Genomic DNA, 21,396 nt, shown 5'->3' on the forward strand with positions numbered 1-21,396 from the left:
TCAAGACCTCAGCCATTTCCCCATCCCCTACCACTAAGTCCCCCTTCTCATCCTCTTAGGGACCAACATTCACCCTAGCCAGCCTCTTCCTTTTTATATATTGATAAAAACTCTTGCTATCCTTTTTTATATTAAGCGCTAGCCCAGCTTCATAGTTTCTCCTACCCTTCTTTATCAACTTTTTTGTCAATCTTTGTTGATATTTAAACCTCTCCCAATCCTCTTCTCGCCCACTACTCTTAGCTACTCTAAACGCCTCCGCTTTTAATTTAACACTTTCCTTCACCTCCTTCGTTATCCACGTCAATAACATCAATCCATCGTTCATATACACGATCTCCCTGTGCCTACATGGGTTTCCCCCTGGTGCTCCAGTTTCCTCCAACAGTCTAAAGATGTGAAGGTTAGGTGGATTAGCCATGGTAATTGCACAGGGTAATGTAGAGATGCTGGCGTTGGACTGGGGTAAACACCAGTAAGAAGTCTCACAGCACCAGGTTAAAGTCCAACCAATTTATTTGATAGTAAATCCCACAAGCTTTCGGAAACGGTGTTCCTTCATCAGGTGTGCGGAAGGTTCTGATCAGAGAAAGGCATATAAAGTCACACACAGTTTACAGAATACTGATTAGAATGCAAGACTTTGTGTCCTCCAGCTTGTAGTATTAAAAAATAAAACTCTTGATTCAAACAAAGTCACAGCCATAATCTACTAACCCCTATTATTAATCTCTGGTTGATTATTAGTAATTCTACTGTTAGCCTCCCAGTCAACGAGGCCACAGGGTCATTTACTGGAAGCCAGCTGCTTTACCAAAATCAACTCCTAGATAAACATAGCTCTAAAAGAGAGAATCACATCAACTTAAAATATAACTTTTATTGCATTACATATAACACAATTGGATAGTTCAACAGTCACACTTGATCTAATTACTATCAGTACAGTTAATAATGAAAAAGCATGCGTTCACAATTAACACCACAAAATGTTTGCATTGATGTGGTGTTGTTAGCTGAAAAAAACAGCAGGACATACAATTATTGAAAAATACATATAGGTATAAATTACTTAAGTACAATTAATTCAACAGAATCACAGTAAAGATACAATGGCCTGAATTTAATGGCCGGTCACGCCGCTGGGATCTTCCGGTCCTGTGACAGCGCACACCCGCCATGGATTTTCTGGAGTTATGGAATGGAATCAATGAGAAATCCAATTGACAGTGGTGGGACCAGGAGATCCCACCACCTGCGACCGGCGCGCCACTGAGAACCACCCCATGGGTAGGCCAGACAATCCCACCCAATATTTCATGCCAGTAACAACAATATAAACAACTCATAGTTGGTTGAATATCTTTAACATAATAAAACATCCCAAGGTGTTTCACAGGGCCATCTGGAAACAAAGTATGACACTGTTCATCTTCGGGGATTTTGGCTTGGAACAAGGCTTGAAAAACAATGGCTTCAATCTTTATACTATTTAATTGGAGGAAATTTCTGCTTATCCAGTACTGGATGTTGGATAGTCATACTGAGTATTTAACAACTTTGGATGAAAACAGAAAATGATTTTAAAAAACTCAGCAAGTCTGGCAGTATCTGTGGAGAAAGGAACAGAGTTAATGGGGGTGATTTGCCCAAAAAAGATCTAAGTGCTGAATTCATGGGCAAAATGGTGTAGATTATGATTGTTTTTTCAGTGGGAGTTCAGACTCGAATCCCCCACACTCTGTGCACTGCAGAGGTCACAATCATGAAACCATTAAACGCTCGGGGGCGGGAGGGGGTGGTGGGACCTATTCACGCCAGAGACTGACTGTTCTGCGCCTGTGCACATGTGCAGTGGCCCTGTACTATCAACCTCTGGTTTGCTGGCAGCTTGATCGCTGGCCAGCCTGGGACCCTCGCACTGCTGCCCCCACCTCACCCACCCATTCCCACCCTATTGTGTCTCCCACGACGACTCCTTGACTTGACACCCCTCCCATCATGGAGCATCCCGATCTTCAGCTACCCCCCCAACAGTGAAGATCCCCCCACCCCGCCTCCACCCAGGCAAACTACCCGCACCTAGCAGATCCTCCCAGCAGACCACCCCCTCCCCCCCAGCCCACCCGGATCATTGGCCTCCCTCGAGTTCTGATCAATTTGATGTGCAGACCGCGCCACCTCCATTGATCAGCTCCTAGGCCCTACTTGAAGCTGGCTCTGGCCCTAGACCTTGCCCCCTTGGCATTGCCCCCCTAGATCCCACCCTCTTGGCACTGCCCCATGCCCGATGGGCAGTGCCAAGGTGCCCCTTGGTCATGGTCACTTTGCCCCTTGGCCAGTGCCGGGGGCACAGGCTGGCACTACCAGGGTTCCCATGCCCAGAAGCCACCACCCCCCACTGCTGACTCCTTGGGGGACCCCGATTGTCCCACCTTCCATTCCAGTGGGATCTCCCGCTAGTTCCTCGAAAGTGGGGAGCTACTGTAAACCTTGCCAGAGTGAAATTGAACTGGCAGGATGGGAGATGCTGTTGGGTCCAGCGAATCTAGTCCCAGGCCCGATAATTACATTTAAATCACATTAAAATATGATTAAAATCATTTCCTTTCTGGTCCCTGCCACTCCGGATTTCCGTCCTTGGGAAATGCTTGCACATCAAGAACACATGCGTAAATCCTGCGAATTGGCACACATGCGAATCTCCCGGCCCGAACCACCAAAAAATTGGCGGGTCGGAATTGGAGAATCGCCCCCAACATTTTGAACATGTATGACTTCTTCAGAGGAGCTGAGAAAGATGGTGATTAGGTGGATCTTATTGTCACTAGCACTTGTCAATCCATTGTTCATATCAGTGGCATTGCAGGACATGAGGATCCAGTAAATTGGCGTAACACACTCCCACACCTCTCCTCCCGCAGTATCTGCTCTTCTGCTGCTACTTCAGATCACATTCCTCTCCCTCTCCCCAGCCAATTGGAACTATTGTTGGTCATCATTCTGACAGTGAGTTTCACTCACTCTCCTGGTCAATGTGTTGTCGACATATTGGCGAGTGTCGGTGATGGCATCATTGCGTATCTGGAAGGTGGTGGCTGCTTTGAAGGAGACAACCCCACTCAAAAGGTTTATGACTAATCAAAGTCACAGAAGGCGTTTCACCTCAATGGAGTTAAAGTGATTATGTAATGGTGATCATCGTTGGCTGGAGGTTATTGGTTGTTACTGTGGGACAACCACGCTCCCACCCCCCCCCCACCCCAACACTCATAAATCCCAAACCACCATCTCTAACATCAGCTCCTCTACAGTCAGTCACTGAGGATCAAGCTCCACTTCTCTTTACGCTGGGAAGATCATCTTCAAGAACTTCATTTAAAAGATTAAAATCATACAAATTCAGATCAAAGTTTGATATCAGAAAACACAGTGTGATGAAATGCCAGCATTTTCCAACTTGCTGACACAGTTATTCGTGATCTTTTCTAGTTCTTCCCCTTCATTAAATTTCCTCCCCCTCATCATTGAATAGACATCATTATCAATTTTAGATTGAATTAAATAGATTTTCTTCCCCAGCCTTTTAACCTCTTTGGCAAGTTTTTCATCATTTACTGTGAATCGACAGGCTGAGATAATAATGAAAAAAATCATACCTTTCAAATTTCAAAATTCGCTGGGAATTTTGTTGTTTCAGTTCCTGGCAGGTCCCAGAAGCAAACAATTGGCATGTTGGGATGCCTGTCTCCAATTGGCTCCATTATGGTTTCTTCCAAATTCTGCTGCTCTCTCATCATCATTCTTAAATCCTCTTTTGGCATTGACGAAGGCAGATTTCGCTGCTTGTCACAGCAATGTTCAGTTCTGTATTATCCAGGTCATCTAACTTCTTCTGTAACAAATGTTTCCATGCCACCGGTTTCAAAGACAGAATTCAGTTTATTGAGCTCTTCCTGAGTGAAGAAGAAGTGGTTCGAAGATTGAACCATCTGATCTCTGAAAGAAAGGAATACATGATGGTGTACAGTAGAATAAAAGAGGCGACTGCCTCTCATTGTAATATAAAGGGTTAACGCTAACTAAGTACTATACTAATGAGGCAGTATATATCGCTATTGAGATCGATGCAATGTCTCATGAACTGTCTTTCTCTTCAATTTGTGAAAAAATACCATTTTCAATTGGATTAAATATAACAGGCATTTCAAAAGTCAGCGAGGAAGTATTGGTACATTTATCAGTTATCGGTAGAGAATTGCAGAGAACTATCACAACTTAAAGGATAAACTAATCAGGGCAGAATTACTGTCAGAGCCTTGGATTAAGCATTATCTGACCACTTGCAGTTGCAGACTGCAACTGGGAGGGACGATTGGTTTTAGGAAAGATAGAAGAGAGTGGAGATAAATGAGGCATTTTCATGTTGGCAGAGGAATGCTGCAAAGATTAGTGCTGGCTGACAGCTATTTATAATTTATATTAATGACAGACAAAGAGACAGAATATTCTCTTGATCCTACAAATTTTTTTTTAAGTTTTCAAACGATACAAAACTACCTGGGAATGTAACCTGTGTGCAAGACATAAAGAGATTGCTGTGTAACAGAGACAGACTAAGTGAATGGGTAACAAAGTAGCAGATGAAGTATGATGTTGTAAATGTAAGGTTATGCACTTTGGAACTCAGCAGTGGTATGAAATTTTCAAATGTTAATATTCAGACAGCCTTTCTTCTATACACAAGAGACACAGAAAGTTAGCATTCTTGTTTAAAAGATGTAATTTATTTTTAATGAAGTAACAGAGGGTTGGTGAAGATAATGCAGTTGATGTGGTACACATGGACTTCAAAAATGGAAAGTCCCATCTAACAGCTTGTCTGTTATGATAAAATAATATAACTTGGAACAAAAGGGTCAGTGGCTGTAGGGATATGAAATTGGCTGAATGACAGAAAATTGAAAGTTGTATTTTTCTAAAAGGACAGAGGTAAATGACCCAAAGGGTCAGTATTAAAACCATTGCTTTTCTTCATCTCCTTTGGGTGTGCACATTTCAAAATTTGCTGGTAACACCCAAATATGTAATAAAAGTTGCAAACTGTGAGAAAGATAGTGATTGACTTCCAGAGTTCAGGATAGGTTGATGGAATGGGCAGATACATGACAACTAAATTTAATTTTGCAGAAAAATGTGAAGTGATTCATTTTAGCAGGATGAATGGAAATATGAAATAAAGGATATAATTCTAAAGCGATTGAAGGAGCAGAAGAGCCTGGAGTTAAGGCCATAAGACATAGGAGCAGAATTAGGCCACTCGGCCCATCAAGTCTGCTCCACCATTCAATCATGGCTGATATTTTTCTCATCCCCATTCTCCTGCCTTTTCCCCATAACTCTTGACTCCCTTATTAATCAAGAACCTATCTATTCTTGTCTTAACGACACTCACTCAATGACCTGGACTCTATGCCTTCTGCGGCAATGAGGTCCACAGATAAACCACTCTCTGGCTGAACAAATCCTTCTCATCTCTGTTTTAAAGGATTGTCCGTTTAACCTGAGGTTGTGCCCTCAAGTTCTAGCCTCTCCCATTAATGGAAATATCCTCTTCATGCCTGTTCTATTCAAGCCTTGCAGTATCCTGTAAGTTTCAATAAGATCCCCCCTCATCCTTCTAAACTCCAACGAGTACAGACTCAGAGTCCTCAAATGTTACTCATACAACAAGCTCTTCATTCCAGGGATCATTCTTGTGAACCTCCTCTGAACCCTTCCAAGGCCAGCACATCCTTCCTTAGATATGGGCCCAAAACTGCTCACAATACTCCAATTGGGGTCTGACCAGAGCCTTATGCAGCCTCAGAAGTACATCTCTGCTCTTGTATTCTAGCCCACTCAACATGAATGCTAACATGGCATTTGCCTTCCTAACTGCCGACTGAACTTGCCTGTTAATCTTAAGAGAATCTTGAACAATGACTTCCAAGTCGGTTTGTATTTCTGATTTCCCAAGCATTTTCCCGTTTAGAAGATAGTCTATGCTGACATTCCTCCTTCCAAAGTACATAACTTCACACTTTTCTGCATTGTATTCCATCTGCCACTTCTTTGCCCATTCTGCTAACCTGTCCAAGTGCTTCTTCAGCCCCCCTGCTTCCTCAATATTACCTGTTCCTCTACGTATCTTTGTATCATCTGCAAATTTAGCCACAGTGCCTTCAGTTCCTTCCTTCAAATCTTCAACCTCTCTTTACAACAATCTGTGGTCTCTATTTGCTTGAAGAAGACAACCATCATCCCGCTATCTAAGAAAAACCAAACAGAGTAGCTTAATGACTATCATTCGGTGGCTCTGACATCCATCATTATGAATTGCTTTGAAAGACGAGTCATGACATGAATCAATTCCAGCATCTCAGTCTACCCGGATCCACTACAGTTTGCCTACTGCCATCTTCCTGGCCCGACACTCAATCCTGGAACACCTAGATAACAAAGACATCTATGTCTGACTCCTATTTATTGGCTACAGCTCAGCCATCAACACTATTATTCCCATGAAACTCATCTCCAATCCCATGGCCTGGGCCTTGCCTCCCCCCTCTGAGACTGGATCCTGAACTTTTTAACTCACAGACCGCAATCAACAAGGACAGGCAACAGCACCTCCCCCACAATCATCCTCATCCTCTATTGACAAGGCTGTGTTCTCAATCCCCTACTATATTCCTTATATACCTATGACTGTGTGTCCAAATTCCCCTCCAATTCGATTTTCAAGTTTGCTGATGACACCACAGTAGTAGAACAAATCTCAAACAATGATGAGACAGAGTACAGGAATGTGACAGAGAATCTGGTGAATTGGTGCGGCGAGAATTATCTCTCCCTCAATGCCAACAAAACGAAGGAGATTGTCATCAACTTCAGGAAGCATAGAGGATAATATGCTCCTGTCTACATCAATGGGGACGAAGCAGAAAGGGGTGAGAACTTCAAGCTTTTAGGTGTTCAGATCACCAACAACCTGTCCTGGACCCCCATGCTGACACTAGTTAAGAAAGCTCACCAACGCCTCTACTTTCTCAGAAGACTAAGGAAATTTGGCATGTCAGCTACAACTCTCACCAACTTCTACAGATGCACCATAGAAAGCATTCTTTCTGGTTATATCACAGCTTGGTATGACTCCTGCTCTGCCCAAGACCACAAGAAACTACAAAAGGTCATGAATGTAGCCCAATCCATCACACAAACCAGCCTCCCATCTATTGACTCTGTCTACATTTCCCGCTGCTTCAGCAAAGCAGCCAGCAAAATTAAGGACCCCACACACCCTGGACATTCTCTCTTCCGCCTTCTTCCATCAGGAAAAACGTACACAAGTCTGAGGTCACATACCAACCAACTCAAGAACAGCTTCTTCCCTGCTGCCATCAGACTTTTGAATGGACCTACCTTGCATTAAGTTGATTTTTCTCTCCACCCTAACTATGACTGTAACACTACATTCTGCACTCTCTCCTTCTCTACGAACTGTATGCTTTGTCTGTATAGCACACAAGAAACAATACTTTTCACTGTATGTTAATACATGTGACAATAATAAATCAAATCAAATCAATTCTGGGCCCTGGATTTTAGAAATAATACAAAGGTATTAAAGGAGTGCAGAAAGGATTAAAGAGATTTGTTCCGGGGTGGGGGGGAAGGGCAAACTTCAGTTGAGTAGATACATTGAAGAAGTTGGACAGAAAGGAAGATTTGATGCAGAGATGTTCAAAATCATGAATTATCTAGACAGAATAGAGAGGGCAAAACTTGGTTTCCATTGGTGAAAAGATGGAGGACTACAAGATACTGACAGGAAATAAATGGTAAAAGAACCAGAGGTGACATTAGGAAAATAGTTTTCACACAGCGAATGGTTAGGGTTTCAAATGCATTACCTGAGGTGGAGGCAAATGCAATCGTGTCTTTCAAAAGGTGATTGGATCATTTCATGAAGGGAAAATGTTTTCAGGAATATAAGGGAAAGATGAGGTACTGGGATTAGTTTTGGAGGGGTTGGGGTGGGAAATGGAATTTAATGTTGGCAAGTGCGAGGTGGTCCACTTTGGTAGGAATAATGGTAGGAAGGACTATTACTTACTTGGCGAAAAACTGCAGCAGGCGACGGTGCAGAGGGACCTCGTGGTCCTTGTGCATGAGTCGCAAAAACCCAGCCTGCAGGTGCAGCAGGTGGTCAGGAAGGCTAATGGGATGCTGGCCTTCATAGCGAGGGGGATTGAATATAAAAGTAGGGAGGTCTTGCTGCAGCTGTATAGGGCACTGGTGAGGCTGCAGCTGGAGTACTGTGTGCAGTTTTGGTCGCCGCACTTAAGCAAGGATATTTTGGCCTTGGAGGGAGTGCAGAGGAGGTTTACTAGGCTGATGCCGGAGTTGAGGGGGTTGAGCTATGAGGAGAGGCTGAATAAACTAGGCTTGTACTCGTTAGAGTTTAGAAGAATGAGGGGAGATCTCATTGAGACATATAAGATGATGAATGGGATGGGTAGGATAGAGGTGGAGAGACTCTTCCCGCTCAGAAAGGACAGTAGGACTAGGGGGCACAGCCTCAAGATAAAGGGGGGGCGGTTTAGAACGGAGTTGAGGGGGAACTTCTTCACTCAAAGGGTGGTGAATCTCTGGAATTCTCTGCCCGTTGAAGTGGTGGAGGCTGCCTCGCTAAATATTTTTAAGATGCGGGTTGATGGGTTTTTGATAAGCGAGGGGATTAAGGGTTATGGGGAGAGGGCGGGAAAATGGAACTGAGCCACGACAGATCAGCCATGATCTTCTTGAATGGCGGGGCAAGCTCGAAGGGCTAGATAGCCTACTCCTGCTCCTATTTCTTATGTTCTTATGTTCTTATGCCCTGGAACAGGGATATCAGGGCTGGCCTGGGAATTGTTGCGAGACTGCGATTGGACTGTGGGGTGGGGAAGAGAGGTTGACTGGAGTGGCAGGGGTCCCAGGCTGGCCAGCGATTGAGCTGGTTAGCAAACAGGGAGTCTGACAGATCGGGGCCACTGCTCATGTGCAGAATTCCACAACGTCAGACTCTGGCGCGAATGTGCCCTGTCCCCTTGGGTTTTTAATTATATTCATGACTGGGACCTCTACAGTGCACAGAGTGCAGAGATTTGGGTGAGAAGCTGAACTGATAAAACAGTCAGGATTTAGAACAGTTTTCCCACCAATTCAGAACTTTTGGGAGAATCGCGGCCCTGTGGATTCCAATTCATTAGGTGTAGTTAAAACTAGGATTGTTAGAGTTTTGACCTCTCAGTGAAACTATGAATATGGGCAGGAGATGGGAAAGTGGTTTGAGATAGCAGATGAACCATGATCATCTGGGGGATTTTCACAGTAACTTCATTGCAATGTAAGCCTACTTGTACTAATAAGTAAACTTTAAAACTTTATTCGTATTGAATGGCTGAGCAAGTTCAAGGTGTGGACGGCCCATTCCTGCACTTATTTTGTATGTTCTTAATAAATATGCCTTGTCTCCACAGCTGATGATTCTACTCTACCAATCAAAACAGCAAGTTAATAGACCTAGTGCAATGCTACCACAAGGAATGTCCTGGAGCAGATTATTAGCGCGTTGAAGCAAATGTTCTGAGGAACTCTTCAAGGCTAACAGGAGCATGGTGCTCTATTCCCTCCTTCAAAAAATATATGTACAATGTGGGCACATCATGGGCAGCACCGTGGCACAGTGGTTTGTACTGCTGCCTCACAGCATCAGGGATCGGAGTTCAATTCCAGCCTCGGATGACTGTCTGTATGGAATTTGCATGTTCTCCCCATGTCTGCTTGGGTTTCCTCCAGGTGCTCCAGTTTCGTCTCACACTCCAAAGAAGTGAAGGCTAGGTCGATTGCCCATGCTAAATTGTCCCTTAGTGTTAGCGTCATTAGCAGGATGAATGCGTGGGATTGCGGGGTACGGGGGGCCTGGGTGGAATTGTTCTCAGCACAGTCTCGATGGGCCAAATGGCCTCCTTTCGCACTGTAGGGATTCTATGATCATTGTCACCGAATATCTGTAATTGAAACTCCATTATCACTACTCTGTGGTTTTCATACCTTTCTGTATTTTCCCTGCAGCTTTTTCCCACTGCTTGGTGATGTCTAGTGTATATCCAATAGTGTCATATTTCCTCTGTTGTTCCTTAATTCAAACTGTATGGATTTTGGTTATGGCCCCCAATTATGTCAGCACTATCATAGTTTCATTAATTGTTGATCATTCACCACCCTCTACATAGCCATTATTATAGTTCTATGTGGTAATATGTGCAGCTCACTGACCTCATTTACCACTCTGTGCATTTTTGTAAATAGACTCCACCTTAGATTCCTTCTGATTTACCCCTGTCTGATTCCTCCTATATCTCTTGAGAGAGGCTCAGAAAACTTGGCAGCAGTCACCATTTGCTATTGACCAACGAGAAGTAGCTGGTGAGTGCTGTGGAAACCTTTAAATGTAGCATCCCTATTATTAATGCACTGGGGTGATGGTAAAGTGGGTGAATCAGAGGTTGCCCATCACCAAGTCAGCGTGAATCCTGTGACCAAAAATGTTTTTGTCTCAGTGCCATATGATACAGCATGGAAACAACCATTACCATCGACAGACTCAACACTGCTTCTCCAGCCCACCATCTGCCTTTGATGAATGTCAATTAAACTCCACCCTATGGGGAAAATCTATAATTTATCTTCAATCACAGAGAGATTATTCTGCTTATATCGACTGAATCTCATTAAGAGATTTTGGTGTGATGCGTAGATAGTTTTTGAAGATTCACTTTCTCACTTGGACATTATTAAATTATTGTTTGATTGACTGTGACTGGTACAATGTGTTGTTCTGAGCTGGACTGACAGAATCTTCAAACAGACAGAGTTTTCAGGTTAAGATCACAGAATCAGTTCAGTCTGGAGTTGGTGATTTTGATTGGCAGCTGGATGTGAGAACTAGAAGAAGGGGCAGCTCAATGATTGGCTGTGATCATTTTTCCAGACAGGGTGAGTGAGCAGGAGTTTGTATTGGGCTCCCTTTACTTCACCCATGAGTCAGTGTATAGACTGCAAGTAGCAGAGACGAGGTGTTACTCTGTGTGGGGACAATTTCATGGAGGCAAAGGGCGGTGTCAGCTGCTGGCTGGAGAGAGACCTGTGTTCCCTCCCTTCAGGAGGGCTTGAATACTACATGCCAATCAGGCAATTAACAGACCAATGGTGGGCCTTCCATGGGATCAGGAAAGATGATGGCAGCTGATGGAACGACACCCACTGGAAACCAAAGATCACACTTGGATAGAGGCCACAAGTAAGTGAAGGTGGGAAGGGTTTCACAGGGTGAGGGTTGTAGAAGACAGTGTTGTATGGGATCAGCAGCAAGAGCAGGGAGATGTTGCTCAGAAGATACTGCCCTTTCTGATGTCTGGCCTGTCATTCAAGCATTGCATGCCTTTGAATAAACATATCAGCCTGAGACTAGAAGCAAAGAGCATGTCATGCTCCCTATGTGGTGATAGTCCTGCCTGCATGTTGCTTAATTCTAATGAAGGTCAGTAAGCTGCTGGAGAGATGGTGGTGTAGTGGCTTTGTCGATGAATCAGTAATTCAGAGCCCCAGTCTAATGTTCTAAAAGAGACACAGGTTCAAACCCCACCACAGCAGCTGGTGGAATTTCAATTCAATTAATAAAACTGTTGTATAAAGCTAGTCTCAGTAATGATGATCATGAAACTATCAATTGTTGTAAAAATCCATCTCATTAACTAATGCCCTTTAGGGAAGGAAATCTGTCAAGCTTACCTGGTCTGGCCTACATGTGACCCCAGATCTACTGCAATGCAGTTGACTCTGTTGCCTGTAAAATAGCTTTACAAATCTCTCAGTTCAGGTAATTAGAGATGGGCAACAAATGCTGACCTTGTCAGCAATACCCACATCTGTGAATGAATAAAAGAGAACAGAAATGGCTTTAACTTGCTACTTGAGACGAGGAAGGTATACTCAGGCATGTCTACCACGGGCATAATTGATGTTGTGGGGAAAGGTGTTGGGGGTCTGGCGCAATGCTCCCCACATTAAATGTCCTCCCCACCTCCAAGCTCACCATCGGGTGAAGAGTATTTAATCCAACACTATGACTGTTTAGACATGAACGCAAGTTTATGAGTATTCATAAATCCATTGAAAATGATTTCCTGTGAGAAAATACAGAGGAATATTATGAATGCAACATAAAGAGAAAAAGCTGGAAAAACTCAAAAGGTCTGACAGTACCTGTGAAGAGAGAATAGAGCCAACGTTTTGAGTCTAGATGACTTTTTATGAATGCGCTAAGTATTCATTTCCTAACATATCAAACAGTAATATAATGACAGCAAAGACTTGCCTTTCTAGTGATGCTCACATCACACTAAACAATATTTTTAAAATCTCATTAAAAGGTTATTTGCAAATCTTAGACCGAAAGGAAAGTTGAATAATGACAAGAGGAAATCTGTACTTTTTGTTTCTTTTCTTCTGTTCCTAATTAGTTTCCTCCCCCTGTATTAATGGTAATGCCGCATTTCCAACAGGACACCCTGATTTTTTTTATCAAAACTGGGATAAAGAAATTCCACCAGTATATTTACAGATAACCTTCTTAGGCCTATTTAGAGAAGATAAAGCCATCCCTCCAATATTGTCAACAAGGATACAACACTGGGCTTTATTGTTGGCCACTTAAGAATATACAAACCAGATACACAGATATTAAAACATACCACAAGGTCTCCTGCTCCCAGCTTACAAGCAAAAACTGAAGCGGGAGAATCCATCAAAGAAAGTCATGCAACATTGGTCTGAGGAATTGAATGATGTCCTATGCTGCTGCTTGGAGTCAGTGGACTGGTCAGTATTTAAAAACACTGTGACCAGCCTGAACGAGTATGTCAGTACAGTAACTGACTTCATTAGTAAGTGTGTAGAGGACTGTGTACCAAAGAAGCAAATCTGTATGTTCCCCAATCGGAAACAGTGGATGAACAGGGATATCCACTGCTTGCTGAAGTCCAGGTCTGAGGTGTTCAAGTCAGAGGACCCTGACATGTACAAGAAAGCCAGTTACAATCTAAGGAGATCCATCAAAGATGCCAAAAGACAATACCGGACCAAGCTAGAGTCCCAGGCTAGCCGCAACGACCTCTGCTGACTGTGGCAAGGTTTGCAAGACTTAATAGGCTACAAGATGAAGGCATGTAAAATTGCAGGCTCCAACGTACCCCTCCCTGATGAGCTCAATGCATTTCGCGCCTATTTTGAGCAAGAGGTCAGCGAGAGCGTGCCCTCTACCCTGGAAGCCCTGGATGAACTTGTATCTGGGTTCACCATTGCAAATGTCAGAGCAGTTTTCTTGAAGGTCAAACCACAGAAAGCAGATGAGGTACCCCGATGTGCACTCAGATCCTGCGCGGAGGATTCACCAACAACTTCAACCTCTCCTTACAACAATCTGAGGTTCCTATCTACTTCAAGAAGGCCATCATTTGGTACCTAAGAAAAACAAAGCAGCGTGCCTTAATGACTATCGGCCGGTGGTTCTGACACTCTAATGACACTCTAGTGCTTTGAAAGGTTAAAAACAAATCAATTCCAGCCTCTTGGACTACCTAAATTCACTGCAGTTTGCATGCCGCTGCAACAGGTCCATAGCAGACGCCATTTCCCTGGCCCTGCACTCAACCCTGGAACACCTAGATAACAAAGATACCTATGTCAGACTCCTATTTATTGACTACAGCTCAGCCTTCAATACTATTATTCCCACAGAACTCATTTCCAAACTCTATACCCTGATCCTCAGCACTTCCCTCTGTGACTGGACTTCCTAACTCACAGACAACCATCAGTAAGGATAGGCAACCACAGCTCCTTACTCTTTATACACCTATGACTGTGCGGCTAAATTCCCCTCTAATTTGATTTTGAAGTTTTCTGGCATAGTAGGTTGGATCTCAAGCAAAGCTGAGACAGAGTACAGGAATGAGATAGAGAATCTGGTGCGGCAAAAATAATCTCTCCCTTAATGTTATCAAAACAACGGAGAATGTCATCAAATTTAGGAAATGTAAAGGAGAACATGCTCTTGTCTACATCAATGGGGATAAAGTAGAAAGGGTCGAGGGCTTCAAGTTTTTAGATGTCCAGATCACTAATAACCTGTCCTGATCCCCCCATGCCGAATGGGCCTTCAAAATCAATGTGGAGTCGCACCCACGGCTGACCTGACCACTCACAAGGGTGCATTAGAGCTGTAAATGGTAAGCTTTGTTGTACTTGGCATTGACACAGTATTCAACCATGCTTTCTATGTCTGCATCTAACCTGGGCCACCATACATAGCTGTGAGTCAACATTTACATCTTGGACATCCCTGGGTGGGTGCTATGTAGTTCCTCCAATAATAACTTTCAGTTAGGTATGGGGATGACCACCCTCACTCCCCACAGAAGGACACTGCCTTCACGAATCAATTCATCCTTTCTTGTTTGAAAAGGCTTTAGTTGTTTAGTCAACATCAGCCATGAAGAGCCATATGCTTAACCTTGGACAATATTGAATTCTTCTGAGCCCAGTATTTGATTTGTTGTGATGATGCAGGGTATTGTGTCAAGGAAATTCAAGGCAAGGATAATTTCATGTGGCACTGGCAGGGGCAGCATACTTTCCAGCAATGGGAGGTGGTTGAAGGCAACTGCATATATTTTTGATTTGATTTGATTTATTATTGTCACATATTAACACGTAGTGAAAAGTATTGTTCTTGTGCTCTATACAGACAAAACATACCGTTCATAGAGAAGGAAACAAGAGAGTGCAGGATGTAGTGTTACAGTCATATCTAGAGTGTAGAGAAAGATTAACTTAATGCAAGATAAGTCCATTCAAAAGTCTGACAGCAGCAGGGAAGAAGCTGTTCTTGAGTCAGCTGGTACGTGACCTCTGACTTTGTATCCTTTTTTCTGAAGAAAGAAGGTGGAACAGAGAATGTGTGGGTGTGTGGGGTTCTTAATTATGCTGGCTGCTTTGTTGAGATAACAGGAAATGTAAACAGAGCCAATAGATGGGAGGCTGGTTTGTATGATGGTTTATAGTTCCTTGTTATCTTGGGCAGAGCAGGAGCTATATCAAGCTATAACATATCAGAAAGAATGCTTTCAATGGTGCATCTGTAAAAATTGGTGATAGTCTTCTGAGAAAGTAGAGGCATTGGTAGGCTTTCTTAACTTACCTTAACAAGGTAAGGCAAACCTTCACCATGCATGGTTTGCTGGAGGTGTTGGTTTTGGACAATGGGACAGCATTTACCTGCTAAGATTTCCAGCATTTCATGTGGTCAACTGACATCAAGCCTATACATACTACACCATACCACATTCCTCAAAGGGATTGGCAGAGAGGGCAATGCAAACTTTTAAAGCAGCCATGAAAACACAACACTTACATTCCTACAGACCAAGTTAATGAGTTTTCTTATTACCTATAGAATGACGCCCCACATAAGACCATAAGATATAGGAGCAGAATATGCCATTTGGCCCATTGGGTCTGAGCTGCCATTCAATAATGGCTGATATGATTTTCATCCCCATTCTCTTGCCTTCTTCTCATAATCTTGATCCCCTTATTGATCAAGAACCTATATATGTCTGACTTAAAGTCATTAAATGACCTGGCCTCCACAGCCCTATGTGGCAATGATTTCCACAGACTCACCATCCTCTGACTGAAGAAATCTCTCCTCATCTCAATTTTTAAGGTGTATCCCTTCACTCTGAAGTTGTGCCCTCAAGTTCTAGTCTCTCCCACTAGTGGGAATATCCTCTCCATGCCCACTCTATCTAGGCCTCTCAGTATTGTGTAAATATCAATTAGATCTCCCCTCATCCTTCTAAACTCCACTGAGTATAGATCCAGGCTCCTCAACTCCTCCCCATATGACAAAGCCTTCATTCTTGTGAACCAGCAGCCCCCCCAACCCCCCACACACCCTGGACCCCCTCCAAGGCTAGCACATCCTTATTTAGATATGGGGCCCAAAACTGCTTATAATATTCCAATTAGGGTCTTACCAGAGCCTTATACAGCCTCAGCAGTACATAGAACATAGAACATAGAACATAGAACATTACAGCGCAGAACAGGCCCTTCGGCCCACAATGTTGCACCGACCAGTTAAAAAGCAATGACCCTCTAACCTAAACCAAACCCTTTCCATCCATAAACCTATCCATGGATCTCTTAAACGCCCCCAAACTAGGCGCATTTACAACTGCAGCAGGCAGGGCATTCCAATCCCTCACCACCCTCTGGGTAAAGAACCTACCCCTGACATCCGTCCTATCACTACCACCCCTTAATTTAAAGCTATGCCCCCTCGTGCTCGCTTTCTCCATCCGAGGAAAAAGGCTATCACTGTCCACCCTATCTAAACCTCTAATCATCTTATATGTTTCAATAAAGTCCCCTCGTAGCCGCCTTCTTTCTAACGAAAACAACCTCAAATCCCTCAGTCTCTCCTCATAGGACCTCCCCTCCATACCAGGCAACATCCTGGTAAACCTCCTCTGCACCCTCTCCAAAGCCTCCACATCCTTCCTGTAATGTGGGGACCAGAACTGCACACAATACTCCAAGTGCGGCCGCACCAAAGCTTTGTACAGTTGCAACATGACACCGCGGCTCCTAAATTCAATCCCCCTACCAATAAATGACAAGACACCGTATGCCTTCCTAACAACCCTATCTACTTGATTCCCAACTTTCAGGGATCTATGTACACATACTCCTAGATCCCTCTGTTCATCCACACTATTCAGAGTCCTACCGTTAGCCCTATACTCTACACATCCATTATTCCTGCCAAAGTGAATTACCTCACACTTTTCCGCATTAAACTCCATCCGCCACCTCTCGGCCCAGCTCTGCAACTTGTCCAAGTCTCCCTGTAAACTATGACACCCTTCCTCACTATCTACCACACCTCCGACTTTGGTGTCATCAGCAAATTTACTAATCCACCCAACTATACCCTCATCCAGATCATTTATAAAAATTACAAACAGCAGTGGCCCCAAAACAGATCCCTGAGGCACACCACTCGTAACTGAACTCCATGACGAATACTTACCATCAACCACCACCCTCTGTCTCCTATCCGCCAGCCAATTCCTGATCCAATTTCCTAAATCACCCTCAATCCCATACATCTGCATTTTCTGCAGAAGCCTTCCATGGTGAACCTTATCAAATGCCTTACTAAAGTCCATATATACCACGTCAACTGCCTTATCCCCATCCACCTCTTTGGTCACTTTCTCAAAAAACTCAGTAAGGTTAGTAAGGCACGACCTACCCTCCACAAAACCATGCTGACTATCTCCAATCAATTCATTACTCTCCAAATAACTATAAATCCTGTCCCTAATAATTTTTTCTAAAACCTTGCCCACAACAGAAGTAAGACTCACCGGTCTTTAATTCCTGGGGAAGTCTCTGTTCCCCTTCTTAAACAATGGGACAACATTCGCTATCCTCCAATCTTCTGGCACTATACCAGTGACCAACGACGACCTGAAGATCAGAGCCAGAGGCTCTGCAATCGCCTCTCTTGCCTCCCAGAGAATCCTAGGGTAAATCCCGTCCGGCCCAGGGGACTTATCTATTTTCAAACCCTCAAGAATATCTAGCACATCCTCCTTATCAACTGCAATACTGTCCAGTTTACAACCCTGTAACCCAGTGTTCTCCACAGCTACATTTATGTCCCCCTGCGTGAACACCGAAGAGAAATATTGGTTCAATCCCTCTCCAATCTCTTCTGGTTCCACACATAAATTCCCACTGCTGTTTCTAACTGGCCCTAATCTTGCCCTAACCAACCTTCTGTTCTTAACATATCTATAGAACGCCTTAGGATTCTCCTTAATCCTATCAGCCAAAGTCTTCTCATGTCCTCTTTTAGCCCTTCTTAACTCACTCTTTAACTCCCTCCTAGCCAATCTAAAGCTTTCTAGTGCACTACCTGAGCCCTCAAGTCTCATCCGGACATAAGCCTCCTTTTTCTTTTTAACCAGCGAATCAACTTTCCTAGTGCACCACGGTTCCCTAGCTCGACCAATTCCTCCTTGCCTGACAGGGACATACATATCAAGGACGCGCAGTAGCTGCTTCTTGAAAAAACTCCACATTTCGGACGTTCCGAGACCCTGTAGTCTCCTAGTCCAACCTATGCTTCCTAATTCACTCCTAATAGCCTCATAATTACCCTTCCCCCAGCTAAAACTACTGACCCGAGGTTCATGCCTATCCCTTTCCATCACTAAGGTGAACGTAACCGAATTGTGGTAACTATCACCAAAATGCACACCAACTTCCAAGTCTAGCACCTGGTCTGGCTCATTTCCCAGCACCAAATCCAATATAGCCTCACCTCTAGTTGGCCTATCTACATACTGAGTCAAAAAACCTTCCTGCATGCTTTGTACAAAAACTGACCCCTCTAATGAGCTAGAGCTATAGCTATTCCAACCAATATTAGTAAAGTTAAAGTCCCCCATAACAATTACGCTATTACTTTCACTCCTATCCAGGATCGTCTCAGCAATCCTTTCCTCAACCTCTCTAGAACTTTTAGGAGGTCTATAAAAGACTCCCAACAGGGTGACCTCTCCTCTCCTATTTCTAATCTCAGCCCATACTACCTCAACAGACAAGTCCTCATCAAACTTCCTCTCTGACACCGTAATACAATCCTTGACTAATAATGCTACCCCTCCCCCCCTTCTACCTCCTTCTCTACTTTGACTGAAGCATTTGAACCCTGGAACCTGCAACAACCATTCCTGACCCTGCTCTATCCATGTCTCTGAAATGGCCACAACATCAAAGCCCCAGATACTCATCCACGCTGCAAGTTCATCCACTTTATTGCGAATACTCCTCGCATTAAAGTATACGCATTTCAAACCCTGCTCCGCTTCACCCCCACGATGCCGTGCATCTCCACTCTTGTTCTCTAGACCTCCAGAAATGAATGCTCGCATTGAATTTGCCTTCCTAACTGCCAACTGACTCTACATGTTAACCTTAAGAGAGTCCTGAACCAGGATTCCCAAGTCCTTCTGTGCTTCAGATTTCCAAAGCCTTTCCCCATTTAGAAAATAGTCTACACCTCTATTCTTCATACCAAAGTGCATAACCTCATACTTTCCCACATTGTATTCCATCTGCCACTTCTTTGCCCACTCTCCCAGCCTGTTCAATTTATTCTGCAGCCTCCCACTTCCTCAACACTACCAGTCCCTCTACATATTTTTGTATCAGTTCCATCTTCCAGCTCATTAATGTGCATAGTGAAAAGTTGTGGTCCCAACACTGACCCCTGTAGAGCACCACTAGTCACTGGTTGCCATCCTGAAAAGGGCTTCCTTATCCCCACTCGTTGCTTTCTGTCTGTCAGCCAATCTTTTATCCATGCCAGTTGACTCTAACACATTGGCCCTTAGCTTATTTAGCAGCCTTCTGTAACACACCTTGTCAAAGGCTTTCTGGAAATCCAAAGAAATCACGTCCACTGGCTCTCCTTTGTCCAAATCTTGCTGAGTTGGTGATGGATAGGTGTACTCAAACCAATTCTGGTGTTTCCAAATTTAGCGGGGAGGGTGGAGGCTAAACAGAGTGTGTGAAAGAAATATCATGATTCAACAAAGTCTGAGAAAACACCCAAAGCTGATAATCTAATACAAATAGAAAATTTTGGGACTGGTCAGAGTTGGGCCCAGGTGTTGTCATGGCCAGGACAGGCCCAGTATCATATGAAATATAAGTTCAAGATAAAAGACTGAAGAAGTATCTCGATCATTTGAGAAGAAGGGAGTCACATGGAGAACCAGTGAGGCAGTCTACCCAAAATCTGCACACCAGTGATATTGTCGTGGTTGAAAGCAGTATGGAGAAAACTCAGTCTGAGGAAGGACCGAGTAATGTTCCAGTAGGAACTGGAGAAGTGATCTGCACTGATGCATCTTTACAAATTGGAAGTCTGCTCCCTGAAATTCAAACCAAATTCACCCTTGCTATTGGGGCACCTTCTGTTGAGCTGTGTTACTCCCAGAGGAAGAGGAAATACCTGACTGACTTTATAATGGACTGTGTTAGAAAATTAATTTCTGTCATAGCAAATTGTCATAGCAAGAAAGTGCAATGATACTCAGAATTTTCTCCAGAGATCAAGATGCACACTTGAAGTGCTTCAATTCAGTAATGAGAACATAAACATTTCAATATTTTTGTTACCATATTCCTTCCCTCACACTCTGAATTCGCGAAGATGGAAAAACCTTCATTAGGAATTTTGCAGTTTACTCCCGTTCACAGCCTGATTAAAGATGATTCCTCACACCAGTCTTGTCCTTTATCTGATGGTAAATAAAGTTCTGCCACTCATAGTCACTCTCTACTTTCCTCTCAAAGGAGAAAACCCAACATAACCAAAGTTAAAGAAGTGACATCAGGGGGAGCAGCCACAAGACTCTGCCCTCTCGCCCTTTTTGGGGAGGAAACTCTGGAATCACTGGACGCTAACACAAGGGAAGCAGCGAGAGAAAGAGAAGCAGGATGGGAGGAGCCAGCTCCAGGTTGGTCAAGAAACTGCTCATATTGTATCTCTTCAGTTCCTTTAGTTACATCACAACTTGTTATTGCAAAACATTGCCATTGCTCAATGTCAGCACATTAATGAGAATGTCGTGAGCAATTCTACAGGTCATGTACCTCCATTAACCTCTCCTTCAGCCCTTCAGCAGAGGAGGTGAAGCCTCAAGAAACAGGGCCCTTAGTCTGGACTTCAACCAACCCTCATTGCACAAGTCCTATCAATGCATCTGAACCTCACAATCAGTAAGTAAGAGGCACCACTGGGGAGGCCTCAGTCAGACTGAGGGCAGGCTAAGGTGTTTCACAGATGGTGAAGAGGAATTTGGGCTGGGAGATGAGTCTGTAGTTGCTGCTGTCTGGAGAAACAGGAGATGATTGCCCTTAGCTGGGGCATCTCGGGATCAGTATTTAAAGGGTCCATAATTAAAAAGGGGAAAGGTAACTTTCACGCAAAGACAACTTAACTGGTCATTCATCTAATAGCTCACTCTGGGATCTGCTGTGCATAAATTAGCTGTCTTAATAAGCTGCGTGACAATTGTGCTTGTTTTGCAAAAGGATTCAATGAGGTGTGTAAGGACGTTCTGAAGATGTGACAATGTGTTGTAAATAGGAGTTATT

General features: G+C 43.7%; 1 protein-coding gene across 2 annotated transcripts in view; it reads left to right on the forward strand.

Moving 5' to 3' along the window:
* LOC145342108 (interferon-inducible GTPase 5-like) overlaps positions 1-21,396 on the forward strand; it is a 41,011-nt gene that overhangs the window by 16,988 nt on the left and 2,627 nt on the right. The window contains exons 2-3 of one of the 2 annotated variants that reach the window (XM_080187328.1): positions 20,593-20,756; positions 20,914-21,018. In XM_080187328.1, coding sequence (XP_080043454.1) covers positions 20,737-20,756; positions 20,914-21,018 — 125 coding nt within the window. In that variant the 5' untranslated portion in view covers positions 20,593-20,736. The remainder of the gene's footprint in view (positions 1-20,592; positions 20,757-20,913; positions 21,019-21,396) is intronic. The other variant, XM_080187329.1, reaches the window with a different exon arrangement.

Source organism: Carcharhinus amblyrhynchos, chromosome 4, assembly GCF_965287045.1.
Source record: "Carcharhinus amblyrhynchos chromosome 4, sCarAmb.v2.hapA, whole genome shotgun sequence".
NCBI lineage: Eukaryota > Metazoa > Chordata > Chondrichthyes > Carcharhiniformes > Carcharhinidae > Carcharhinus > Carcharhinus amblyrhynchos.